Raw genomic sequence first — 13,686 nt, 5'->3', positions numbered from 1 at the left:
TAACAATGTGCAGAACTCCCACACTGGAAAGCACAAGCCGTATACTTTATCCACTTACAATGCCTGTGTTGCCAATTTATACCCATGTTTCTGTTACCATCGTTACGCAATTGTACACGAGTTATCTGAACACATATTGATGATAGTTGTTGGAGATTTCACATCCCAAAACTACCAAATGAGTATGAGAGGCGTCGCAGTGGGCCGCTCCGGAAATTTGGACCATTTGGGCTTTTGTGCACCTAAATCTCAGCATACGGGCATAAAGCATTCACGCTTGCATCGAAAATGCGACCGCAACAGCCGGGATTGCATTCCGCTACTTGCGGGTCAGCAGTCGAGTGCCTTAGCCACTAGACCATTGCGGTGGTTATGCAAAACAAGTGCGAGTGTTCACCTTGTGTTGAGGTTCAATATATTTGCAGATATCCTTGGCGTCATTTCGTAATGACGCTTCGCAGAATAAAACATTATAGCAGAGTGACTTCGCCACCGCATGCTTAACATACATCGATTCCCAAAGTACGTGAGATCTGCTGAACTAAAAGTAGTTGAAACTTTTTTGCCCTTGTACTTCTATGGCATTTACTATACAAAAACGCAGGACATAGAAACAAAGAGGCATAACTACTTTTGCGGAAGCAAAGCTTGTGGCGTGCATAACCGCAATTTGGATGCCTGATTCCACCTCTTAATTTTTATTCTTAAAGCTCTGCTTAAGTCCTCTTTGCTGTTGTTGTCAAGATACTGAAAACATCAATAACTCGTAGATTATAAGTCGTTGTTTCACAAGCCATTGGAAAAAAACATATAAATAGTTTTTTTCCAGAAAATCAAGCAATAGTCTTGATTCTCAATATACCCTTTTCCATGTGGTTTCCTCTCTGGAACACAGCAACAAGAACGTCTGCATAGCAGTCTGCGAAGTTCAGCGCTGACCCGTGTGTTTTATATGCCTTGTCGTTTGTTAAGCTGTTGTTAGTATAACTTTCGAGATAGATAGATAGATAGATAGATAGATAGATAGATAGATAGATAGATAGATAGATAGATAGATAGATAGATAGATAGATAGATAGATAGATAGATAGATAGATAGATAGATAGATAGATAGATAAATAGATAAATAGATAGATAGATAGATAGATAGATAGATAGATAGATAGATAGATAGATAGATAGATAGATAGATAGATAGATAGATAGATAGATAGATAGATAGATAGATAGATAGATAGATAGATAGATAGATAGATAGATAGATAGATAGATAGATAGATAGATAGATAGATAGATAGATAGATAGATAGATAGATAGATAGATAGATAGATACGGCCAAAGTTTCATAAATTCGCCAAAAAATGCTTCGCATTTAAAATGAACAATCTTCATTGAATTTGCTAAATGTGTTTCTGCAAGGTCGCCACCCCACTGCTTGACATTCAGGCCAAGCACAAGCATTGCTGCATATCGCACATCAGAGTGGAAGGCGCGCACATATGTCAGATCAGCACTGCCGCCATCTACCTGTTCCCACCGCTTCTTCTGCTGCTGCTCGAAAAGCAGTGTGACGTAGAAGTGTCTCGCTGTAAACCACTGCCGAGAAGGTGAGCGTCGTAATTCAAGAGATTGAAGACCAGTGACGAAAAATGATACCGCTTCGTCACCTATATTTTAGATACGCTGTCCAGCAGCTCATTGAAGCAGCGTCTAATGTCACAATTTTTACAGGTGGGTTGTGATGGTGGTATTGCCATAATGGGCTTCAAAGCACACCGGCAATGGACCGTGTACCTGATCCTCTCGGCCGCGAAGCAGGTTGAAAGGCTGATGAAAAAATTGTACACCGACATTCTTTGACAGCACTGACCATCATTGAAGTTTGTAAAGTATACTCTAATAAGCAGAGATGTGCAATGTAGCCCTAAAACAAACACTGCGAGAACGAAGCGTGTTTCATTATTTGTAATAAAACCAATGCTAAGCATCATCTGTGTTTATCATTTTTAAACGTGTACTTCTACTTTGTTTCTAACAGTAGTATATAAACTTGCAGAAAGCGTAGACCCGATATACAGTATATCTGGGGTTTAACATCCCAAAACAAAGATTTGCATAGTATGTATAGGCGCTGTAGGGGAAGGTTCCGTAATATAAGGCCATCTAATCTTCTTTAACGAGCAGTCAAATATAAGCACACGGGTCTACTCATTTAGCCTTAATGAAGTATCGACGGCCGTGGTTAGAATCAAACCCGTGACCTCCGGGTCAGCAGCCGAGCACTCTAACCACTGCTCCCCTGAAGCGCATCTATCATTTTTTTTTTTTTGGTGGCTTCTAAGATACGGAGACAGTGTGCCACTGTTTTCGTTTGAAGGAATCGGAAGTATCATTATTCACGTTACGCAGACAACATTCGTTCATTACACAAGTGTTTAAATATTCCTGCAGCATAACGCCGCTGTATAGAGCAGCATTTTACTAAAATAGGTTGATCACTGCAAGCCGTGTTTTCACGAGATAGTGCTGAAGAGCCTTCGTCACAGAAAAGGTAGTCTCTGCGCCGTCTAAGCACCGTCTTTGTGAGCGAACAATTGGCGTTGTCCAGATGCGGGATTTTTTGAGAGTTACTTTCTCCGCCTTCTTGAATTTCCCGATATCGTCGTAGGGTGCTATCTTCCTATGCGTTGGTCGGTATCTCGGAGAATATATTTTGTGTCCATATGGCTAATAAAATAAGTTAACTTCGAACGTGCGCTGAGGATTACAATACACTCGCTGTACAATGATGGTGACTGGCTGGATGTCGAAAGCTAGATATACAGACCAGAGCACGCCTAGGTCCCAGCCAGGAGCCTACGGGCTCCTGACAGCGTACTTTCGTACATGGACGCCATTTTGTTCGGAACTGCAGTGGCGTGTATATCTTGCGAGGAGATAATATAGCAAGCGACATTTCTGGCACTTTAAAATGCGGGAAAGCACCTGAACATGCTGCTCCCGCTAACAAAAAGACGTCTGCGCACTTTTCACCATCCTTGAACGCCAGAACAATCAATGAAAGAGGAAGATATTACTGAGCACTACCTCTGAAGAACCCAACACGACGCGGGGATTGTGCCGGTGTGGCGTTTTCATATTGTCTAGATTTCAGTCAACCAAAAAAAAGCGTTTTAGAACGCTTCCATTTGCACGAGCTATGTTACCAGAGAGGGACGCGTTCTACATTGTTCTGTCACACTAACATTTATGATTACTATTATAGTCTCTTGTTAGCCCTGCGGGTCTCACGTAGGTTACCCGAGAATAACCCACATAATGTAAATACAGTGACATAACGTAGCATAAAGTGACAAAATGACAAACTGACAAACATTCAACTACAAAGTTTGTATAACGTCCATAACTTCAATGTCGAAGTCACCGACTAGTACAAAGGCTATATTCTTGTAGGTATTTTATGTCACAAGTTTGACTGATATTAGTCTATTGCCGGGTTCATTAGTTTAAACCTTTTTTTTCTGTTTCGCATATGTTTCCACTATAGCCATGCGCACAAACGCTGAACAAATGGCCAAGCCTCGTCCATACATGTCTCGCCGCTAAACAATAACAAGAAATGGTATTAGTGTTTACTTGTCATAGCATCAAGAAATTGATGAAGAAAAGTGTCTAGTGAGGGAACAGAACCCAACCTGAAATTTTCGAAGCCAGTAGGGACCGTAATGTAGCCATTTTTGCGTGAAACACCTATAAAGTCAACCCTGATTCACGTTCCGCCTTGCATATTAGGCAAACAATACTACTGCCCCGTTTGGTGTGCGGGTTTGATGATTACTGTTGATCCCTTCTCATTTTCTATACTCTGTTTCACACATCATATGCAACGTTGCAGAAGCTAGCGAGACTACTTGCAGTCGATGCGTTTGCAACATAAAGTAGTTCGATGTTTTACCACCAATACTTTAATTTTACTTTGGATATTACGACGAGAAGTAATTGAAGGCATTATATACCTTACAAACAAAAAAACTGATATTACGTCGCTGTATTGCTTAGGTTCACGTGACATCACATACAGGCTGTCAACTCTGGGTACGTCACGATGGCGGCCATCTGGACTTTCAGTGTCAGTGCAAGATAGGACGCCACAGGGTCGTTCGGAGACCGCGTTCTTCTGTGCTCACCCCGGTTTTTCATGTTTTACAGTCGCGCCAAAGTGGAGCACAAAGAAACGCCTGGTTGCAGCTGCACTAATCGTGTGTCACGCGAGCGAACCTGAAACGCGCGGAGTTACACGTTTTGCTGGCCGAACGTTTTGCATAGCTTCCACAGCGTTGCAGCTGATGTTTGAAACGTAGTATAACAGAGTCACGCAAAGCAAAGCAGCTCAAATATTCAATTGCATGATGACTTGAAATATTATATCAGTTGCACATATATATTTTACAGCGAAAGCTGTTATCATATCACAACTCGTGTGTCGCGCAGCGCCGGAGTTATCCGCTGCCGCCGCCAGTGTCCGTAACCAAATCGCACGAAATTAGAAAAAAAACTCGCACCAATGACACAATAAGGCTCGATCCCAGGTCCGCTGGGTGCCAGCCCATTATCGTACCACTGAGGTACGCTGGTTCTTGGGGCTTGTTGGCAAACTTGCTTTAGGCTGGCTTCATGTCGTAAACGCAATCGCGTTAATGCAACTTATAAAGCGTTTTAAAACAGCGAAAGAACGAGCAGTCGTCGCACAATGCGAGTAGCGTAACGAGTGGCTCGTCCAATGCTCCAATCCATTACAAAAACCCTTGTTTGTTCAGCTATTAACTGTTGCGCATAGCCCCTTCAGACATAATTCCTCATCGTGGTTGCCACTGTATGAACAATTGGTGCAAAATTCCTCGCAAAAGCTAAGCGGATACAACACATCTCAGAAGACTGACGAAAAATAGTATATCGAATGACGTCCTACTACCCTAAAATATATATTAAAGCGTCCGTGAAAGGGTTTTTCACATTCCGTTTATGATTAGACCCTTACTGGAGCAAATCATTGTCACCAGAGTTCAATCGAAACACCCAATATTAATGGAGCTACAAGCATAATAAAAGTACCCTTCTCTTCCACTCCGCCTTTCACCCTAAACTTCCCTCAACTCTTCCTTCGAGCGCTCGGGGCTAAGCTCCGCCTTCACGGCGCCTGCGTCATGAAGTGACGTGAGATCGCATACGCTTAAATCCCGCCGCCGATCCGAAACTCGCAGTCTGCGCTGCGCGTTCCACAGCCAATCAGATCAGCTGAAAACAATGACGTCAGTAGGGCAGAGCGTGTCACTTGGTGTATAGGCGGTTGAAAACGCGTTAAGCCGAGTTGCAGTTATCTACAGCGATCTGGAGCGATTCGCAGCTTTAAAATGCTGTAATAAAAGTTTACGCAGTGAGCTCCAATCGGTCTCTGATTTACCCTTGGGACTTGGTCCACCGGCCCAATGTGTTTGTAAAAAATCGTCAAAACCGTTTCAGGGTCCGTTTAATGAGCCGTAGTGGGCATCATGCAAAGGTGCTTCCAGCAGTTACCCAATGAGTATTTCGAAAAGGCTCTGAAAGGCCACTCTTCTAAATTTCGGTGTGACTGTGCTGCGCCTTCAGCATATGCCTGGCGTTTTTCGAAGAGAGCAGCAAGACAGCTGGGCTCTTGTCAAACCACTGTAAGGTTTTCATTCCAAGTGGCACCAGTAACGGGTTTCTATCGAGTGAAGACGAAGAGGATCACGTGCTGTCCCAGAACGGGCATCTCGGCCAAGCTGTAGAAGAGATTTCACGTGCCTTGTTCTAACGCCACGTCGCATCGCAAGCAGTTTGGTCCAGGTTCCAGAAGGCTAAGAGTACGAGGAAGCAACCTCGCATGCCTCCTTTGACCAGACGGTTCGCCACGCCAATGGTTGCACACAAGGCGGGCTGTAGCATGGAGAAACGAAAAGCAAACGACCACTTCGACTCAGCGCAACGCCGTCTTCTTCCGCTCAATCAGGTGAGCCTGGCTGTTCACAGCGGCAGCATATTGAAGGGACCCTTTCGCTTTTTGTGTAGTAAGGTTGTCTGTCAAATTGATGATTTGTATGATAGACATAAAACCTTGGCGTATAATTTCGCTTCATATGTACATCTCAATCGCTGTTCTTAAAGAATCACACATATTAGACTATGGTTTCGTTTAATACGCATGGAACTACCGCGTTTATGTGCCAGAGTGATCGTTATTGCGGTGCAGAACGTGAATCACAAAGCATATGATTTCTAGGGGCATAGAGGCGTCGTAATCATGTTTGTCTAACATGGAACTCGCATTTATAAACCAAAAGCAGTCGAACAACGCAGTTTGCCTAATAAAAAAGGAGATATTTTATTCACTGAAGCAGTGTGCAAGCAAAACATTACAAGTATACATATAAAGAAAACGCAAATGAACAATCGGCATTGCCTTCAACAACATTACGTTAACTTGCCTGATTTTTCAATAGAAGGTGATCGTAAGTCTTTAGATCAATCAAGAATATCAGGCTTTCCGGCACCTGCCACGTTACAGAGGGCTGATTCTATGATTTCAGGAGAACACCACCGATATTATCTTCCCGCTAATGTTTGTTTTATAGAGGAGCAGATCATGTAGTGTGAAATGCTAACGCAAATGACTTGCGTTAGTCTCGCGACTTGCGACTGATGTGAACATTTCATAAGCGTTATTCTGCATTACGCATCGTTTCCACATAACGCATCTGCATTACGCATCGTTACTACGGCAAATCGGCTTTTCTTATATGCGTCAGAAACACTTAAAGCGTGCCCATTCGTTACGTGTTCGCAAAGTGATGAATGGTAACCGTTGGTGTTCTGGTTTACCGTATTTACTCGCCTGATATACCAGCACCCGCCAGCAATGGCTATCTATTGACGTTCATTACATCATGGATAACACCGCCCATACCACTGGATATTGCGGATAATATGGAGTTATCATATAAACACCGTCTTTACTCTATTCAAATCGAATGATGCTCTAAAAAATACAAAGAAATCAAACTTAGCTGCTGCTCCCTGAATATTTTTTGTCCAAGGCTGACAATAAGCTCCAGAAGGACCGCACCTCACAAATCAAGACGGACGACCTTCACCTGAGACAGAATGGCATAATCGACACCTTCTCGCCGCTGCTGTTCGAGGAGCCAAAGCGCTGTAGCAGACTCTTGAAAGAAACCTGTCCCAAGTAGGTGAACTTTTATGAAATTTTTTGAGTGATAGATGTCATAAATAAGAAATGCTTGATAATGCGTGACATCAGAATACGCGCTGCACTTAGTCGGTACCCACAAAGGTGGTCTAGTGTTTACGAAGCTCGACAAGTCACTCGAAGGCAGCGAGAAGACATCCAAGCTGCGGCGGGTTCATCTTCGGTTGAAGCAATAATGTCTGAGCCTTGTGCACGTGTACTTGGAAAAAAATGATAGACTAAAATAGGCGTTAAATTACCGAAGGTAATCAGCGAACTTCCGGAGCCCTCAACGGCGTCCTTTGTGAAATGAGGTCAAGATTTGGGGGCACAGTAATACTGTTATCGTTTAAATTGCATGTAATTGCATGTTTTGAACTCACTTGTACTGTAATTTTCTTACATTCACGTCATAATAACGTGGTTAGACGTTGTTTTATTGAAGTACAGTTGAATATATATATATATATATATATATATATATATATATATATATATATATATATATATATATATATATATATATATATATATATATATATATATATATATTCTTATGCAACATCACAATTTACCGAAGCCAGCCCAGTGTTTCAGCGAGGGAATGAATAGCATAGCAGTGCCCCGATTTCTCGTATTGTCGAGAACTTCATAACAGTGCTCGTTAGCGCTGTTTAATTTTGTCTAGTGTTGTTACTGACGGATGACGTATGCTGCTGTTGGCTATATACGGGGCTTATAAATGATAGGCAGGCATAGCATAAACATGTTTTTCCTCGGCAAAAATTAGCAATGTTCTGATAAATATACACAAACTCAATTGGTTCTGGCAGAATTTTTACCTCCGACCTTGCCAACACGCTTCAGAGCAGCCAGGGCACCGCCAGGCTTTTTAGAACCTCACTTATCAAAACTGATAGCCTTCACAAAAGACAGAACTGTCCCACCGAAAAACTCTGCCCGCTGCTGTTACCTGTATTAGAGAGGATATTGCGATATGGAAGCCACTGCCAAAAAACCGCTGCTTAAGAGGTAAACAAATCAGCTGAGAATCAGATATGACAAATAGCACGCGCATACTGAAACTTTTGCGCATACAACACGTAGACACAAACGAATAGTTCACAAGGACCAGCGCACTCTTTGTCAACGGTTCGTTTGTGTTGGTGCGCATAAGATCATAAGATATTGGTGCGCGTAAGATCAGTATACGGCCAAAACTCTTTCCCGTCTTTCCATATTATAACACTGGAGGGTATTAGTCCTTTTAGCTGTTTACAAACACAGGTAGTGGACGGTGATTTTGATATTGTGCTCTGGATTAGTTATAGTATAGAGCATTGGGGGGGTAACAAAAGCCTTGGTGACTATCCCGCACATATTCAACAGTTTTCTCCCTCAGTGCTTTATTTTCCTTTTTTCTGGTGACTGAATTGTGTCCATAGACATTGGGCTCTCGGCAAAGCGGTTTGCTAATGATATATGTGTGGGGTTTAACGCCCCAAAACCACCGTATGGTTTTGAGAGACGCCGAAGTGGGGGACTCCGGAAATTTCGACCACGTGGGGTTCTTTAACGTACACCCGATTCTGAGCACCCGGGCGTACAGCATTTCCACTTCCATCGGAAATGCAGCCGCCGAAGCCGGGATTGGATCCGGCGACCTGCGGGTCAGTAGCGAGTACCTTAGCCACTAGACCACCACGGCGGGGCCAAGGCGCTTCGCTAACAGCTGTTGATAATTTTTTTATTCCTGCAGCTCGTTCGACGCTGAATGCACGCCGAAAAAGAGCGTATCTCCGGCAACACTGGTAGGAGCACACTGTTATTTTTTCAACGTGCCCGGAGCGCCGGTGCACAAAGAGATAGTGCTTGATACGATCGAGCAATGGCGAAAGAGCAAAGCATGGCCGGGATTCGAGCGCATTTGTCACATGCTCTATCAGCGACACGACCTGAGCAAAGCGGTGGTTCAAGAGGAGCTCAACCTGCTCGTCGACTACGAGGCAGTCATAAAAGTAGACTACAAGGACAACACGAGCTACCGCAACGCCGCGAAATGGGTTCGTTTCAACATTTAAATATTTCAAATATGTTATCTTCTAAGTTATAAGCAATAATGTAAGAGTTAGGCTTTCACAGTAGGCGCCTTCCTTTTACTGGAAAACGGAAAAAAAGCAGTCTTTCCTTACTCAGGCACAATTGACAAGACAGGTTTTCAGCTTGTGCGTGAAAGAGTGATCATTAAAGTGTCCGTCAGTTTCTTTATTACTTCCGCTATCACAGTCTCGAAACCAAGCGAAAGCGAATGCGCATTATTACTTGGCAGAATTAGCTTACTGTTCAACACAACACTTGTTACCCCTTGTTCCAATGTGTACTCAATCTGCGAAATATTTCTCTGCAAGGTGACCACCCCACTGCTGGACATCATGGGTAACATCAAGCCTTGCGGGACATCACACGTCAGAGTGGACGGGGTGCACGAATGTCAGCTGCGCACGGCCGACATCGTTATCTTCTTGGCGCTGCTACTGCTGCTCCATCTGATATCAGGTGTGGGTGGAAGCCTCTTAGGGGAAGCTACAGGCAAGAAGGCGAGTATTATTGCACTAGTTACAGAAAGTTTTTTACAGATGATGCAGCATGGTCAAGCTAATTGAGACACAATGCAGGATAACTACGAAGGACCTTCTGGAATTCCTGTTCCAGCCGTTGTCAGGTGAAGGCGAGGTATCGAGCGAGGCTATCTCGAACGTCGGCGACGGGTACCACACGTCATCCTCTGAGGCTCATAGCGAGGAGAGACGCTCAAGGGAATTTTATGTACCGATCAGCCTGGATATCACCGACTGTCCAAGAAGAATATAAGATATACGATATTTGTTAGAACTATGAAATACAGTGTTAAAAGAAAAGCCACCAATCGAAAGTGGATATATATATTTGTAATTAAAACCAATATAAGCGTCGAATATCGGCGTCTGTCATTTCAAACAATTCCCGCTTCTTATCTAGCAATAGTCCTATACTCGTGCAGAAAGTGGAGACTTGCAAGCATACGAAAACATTATTGTCACGCTTACTAGGAAATAGCGATGGTGAAATCGTGTGTTATATACTGCGTGTTCAACGCAAGTTGAAGCATTCACTGAAAGCGCCCCTTGTTTCTTTCTATCGGCATTACAGTTAGTATTTTTTAAAGTTTGAAATGTTTCTTCAGGGTCAACTTACTCTGTCAGCAATTTCTTTTTCTAATAATTTTTAGGGTCGCTCACAGCCTGTAGGATTGCCAAAAAAATGCACGATTTGTACGAATAAAGTGAATTTCCCAACATAGTGTTTGTGTATACTCTTTCTTGCTACGCGCTATATTATTAGCCTGGAATAGACAAGCTGCCTAACGTTATATTGTACGGTTGTTTTTAGGACGATGCGCCATCGAGAAATATATTGTAGGAGCAAAACGTATAAAATTTAGTATTAATTTCTATAATAGGATAAAAAATTCTTCCCTATTGGGTTTCTTTTTATTTTTCATGTAAGCAACTAAATAATCCAAGAAGCGCGGGTTGACGTCAATTGTACTTAAGTCCCATCCACTGAACTCTATTGACATGGAATCGTCCAGGACTGCCACTCTTCAAAGCACAAGCCGTACGCGTCCGCTTACCACTTCTTATGTTGTCAATACTCGTGTTTCTGTTAGTATTGTGGTGCAATTTTTTACGACTTGTGTAAAACATATAATGATAATAATTGTTGGGGTTAAGGTCCCAAAACGACCATATATTTATGAGAGGTGCCATAGCAGAGTGCTCCGCGAATTTCGACCACATGGTTTTCTTCAACGTGCTCCTAAATCTGAGCCTGCGGATCACAAGAATTTTCGCCTCCACACCCGGATTGGAGCCCGCGACCTGCCGGTCAGCAGCCGAGTGCTCTATACTAGAGCGCCGTGGCGGGTATGTAAAACATGTGCGAGGGTTGAACGTGTGTCTGTGCTCAAAATATTTGTACGGGCTGTTTCACACTCAGTGAAAATCTCGAAGCGCTTCGCATCTTGGCCGTCAGGATCTCGCATGTGCGCAGATGATTCATGAGTGCTTTGAACCACGTCGTCTGCTTCCACGGCTCTTGCTTGCCACATTCCTGGCCAGCGCGCAGATAGTTCAGGAACGGCTAATATTCTGCACTTATATTGGTGCGACGCCAAACTCCCAGCCTTTGTTTGAGATAATACCGTGGTATAAGCAGATGTTGACCACATACCCTTCTTGTTCTCTCGAAACGTCGTGGTGCTGTGCACGTTCAAGATTATTTCTTGACTGTTGTACACTGCAGTGCACTTACACGAGGAAGACACGACAATTAGTACGCATTGTGCGTTGTCTTGTTCTGACTTTGAAGAAAAAAGCACTCCACAGAATGAGTCATACTGCTGCGCTGGCTGAACATGTTAACACAAATCGGAACAAATCAAGGAGTGTTTCAGGTGAGGACAAAGCCTGAACGTGTTTCTTTACGACGACATTTCATTACCACAAGACTTGCTCGGCGGCTCCGAAATGTAGTGTAGTTTTCACAACAGAATTTTATTGTCCTATCTAGCTATCTTTCTGGTATGAGGCACATGGCAAACTAGCCAAAAAAACAGTGCTGCTCCTTTCGGACGAGACAAATATGCTAAAACATACGGCATACGGGTCCATATTTTAGTCAGCTCAATCTGGATCTTGATCTTGTGATGTCACGCCCTCATCGTCAGCGAATGAGACATGATGTGCTTGAACACATCGCTGACACCATGCATTCAGTGCTATCTAGAATGAGCGCTATCATTGCTACCGCTTGGGACATGAACTTGAAAGCTTCACGAGTGCGATTCGGCACTGGGAGCGAATCCGTTTAGTTGTGATCAAATATCGTCGACAATAAGCATGTTCAGATGAAAGTTTTATCCCAAATCGTTATTGAAATCATTTCCATTTGTTTTGTTGTGTTAAACCCACTCAGCTGCTTGGCAGTCACCACTCGGTGCTTTGTTTTACTTAAAGTCAAATAGAGACCGCGCACGATGCATGCTTATTATTGTGTCTCCCTCATCCAAGCTTACTGCGGCGTGCCCACAATGAAAACATTCGTGAACTCACGCAGTCCGACGATGCTTGGATGGAGAAAATAAGGCATGCAGTCAAATACTGTTTTTACTGCCCTATTATCACAAAGAATGGCTGAGAGGTTGGCATTGCCCAAACCTTTAGTGCAGACAAGCGTTCCAAGGTGGGCAAGTTGGTATGGGAACATTGTAAAGCACGCACCGGTTTGTCGTTCCTGGTTTCTTCGTTCTGCATAGTACGGTGCGTATTTTTCCGGAAATGATTAGTGCAAAGTTTCGGCCCAGTTCTCACATTCACAATGATATCTGTGTGCTCGCCGACATTGCGACACTCGCCCTGCCGTAGCAGACGACGCGGTTCAACTTCACAAGTTGAACCGTCTGGGCACGCGTGTGCTGCTGTGGGTGCGCGATTGCAGCGCCGGTCCCATAGCGATGCCAGGCGCTCAGAAATTTTCCCTATGTAGGAAACAGCCTGTACATATCTTTGGTACAGCTTCATAACTCTTCACATACCCAAGGTACATCATTCCCAAGGTACATCAGACCTCCTGAATGATATATCACCTCAGGTTTTTTTTGGCCTTGCACTTTTTTGGGTTACCTCTAAAGAAAGGCACGACATACAAACAAGTACGCATCACTAGTCTCACGTACACAAGGCTCGTGACGTGCGAAACCCCAAATTTCCATGCCGGATTCTGCCTCTAATTGTTTATTTACACAGCTGTGGTGAGGTGCCACCTCCTCTGCTTTTTTTGCCAAGAGACAAAAAACATCAATCTTTTTTAACATATACTTGCCAACATTTCTCGAGTCATAGGAAAAAGTTTTGGAAATTTTATGCAGGAGGCTAAGCATTACTCTTATTTTCAGTATGCACTTTTCCTTCGGTTTCTTCTCTGGGCCACAGCACCAGGAACATCTGTATAGCAGTCTGCGAACCTCTTAGAGTTGTAAGTTCAGCGCGCATCTGTGATCTTCGTATAACTTTTCCTTTGTTGTGTTAATGTGAATATAATTTTAGACATTAAAATATTTACTTGTGAGGTTATGCCCAAGCAACCTTGTAAGCTGTATTTATGTTATGCCGAAATAAAATCTAGTACTACACTTACTAGATTCTAGTTCTAGTTCCCTACTAACTTTTTTTCGTACGTAATTTTAGGATTCTTCAATTTTATATTCTCTAGGTGACTGATAATTTCATTTTGCTTTATCAAAATAATATTTTTTTCTTTATAATATTAACCGTAAGTATAATGGCCAAATAACCTTTTGTAACAGGCACAAGCTAAAAC

At 43.1% G+C, this 13,686-nt stretch overlaps 1 protein-coding gene across 1 annotated transcript; it reads left to right on the top strand.

Moving 5' to 3' along the window:
* The first annotated feature begins 5,841 nt into the window (after positions 1 to 5,841).
* Positions 5,842 to 10,137, top strand: LOC142775069 (uncharacterized). Its single transcript, XM_075876388.1, has 5 exons — positions 5,842 to 6,030; positions 7,115 to 7,263; positions 9,026 to 9,329; positions 9,675 to 9,863; positions 9,979 to 10,137. Exons 1-5 carry the CDS (start codon positions 5,905 to 5,907, stop codon positions 10,135 to 10,137), a joined length of 927 nt encoding a protein of 308 aa, XP_075732503.1. The 5' UTR covers positions 5,842 to 5,904.
* The last annotated feature ends 3,549 nt before the right edge of the window (positions 10,138 to 13,686 follow it).

This window comes from Rhipicephalus microplus, chromosome X, assembly GCF_043290135.1.
Source record: "Rhipicephalus microplus isolate Deutch F79 chromosome X, USDA_Rmic, whole genome shotgun sequence".
In the NCBI taxonomy this organism is placed as follows: domain Eukaryota; kingdom Metazoa; phylum Arthropoda; class Arachnida; order Ixodida; family Ixodidae; genus Rhipicephalus; species Rhipicephalus microplus.
The sequence above is the reverse complement of the archived record's forward strand: the minus strand, read 5'-3'. Positions and strand labels throughout refer to the sequence as shown.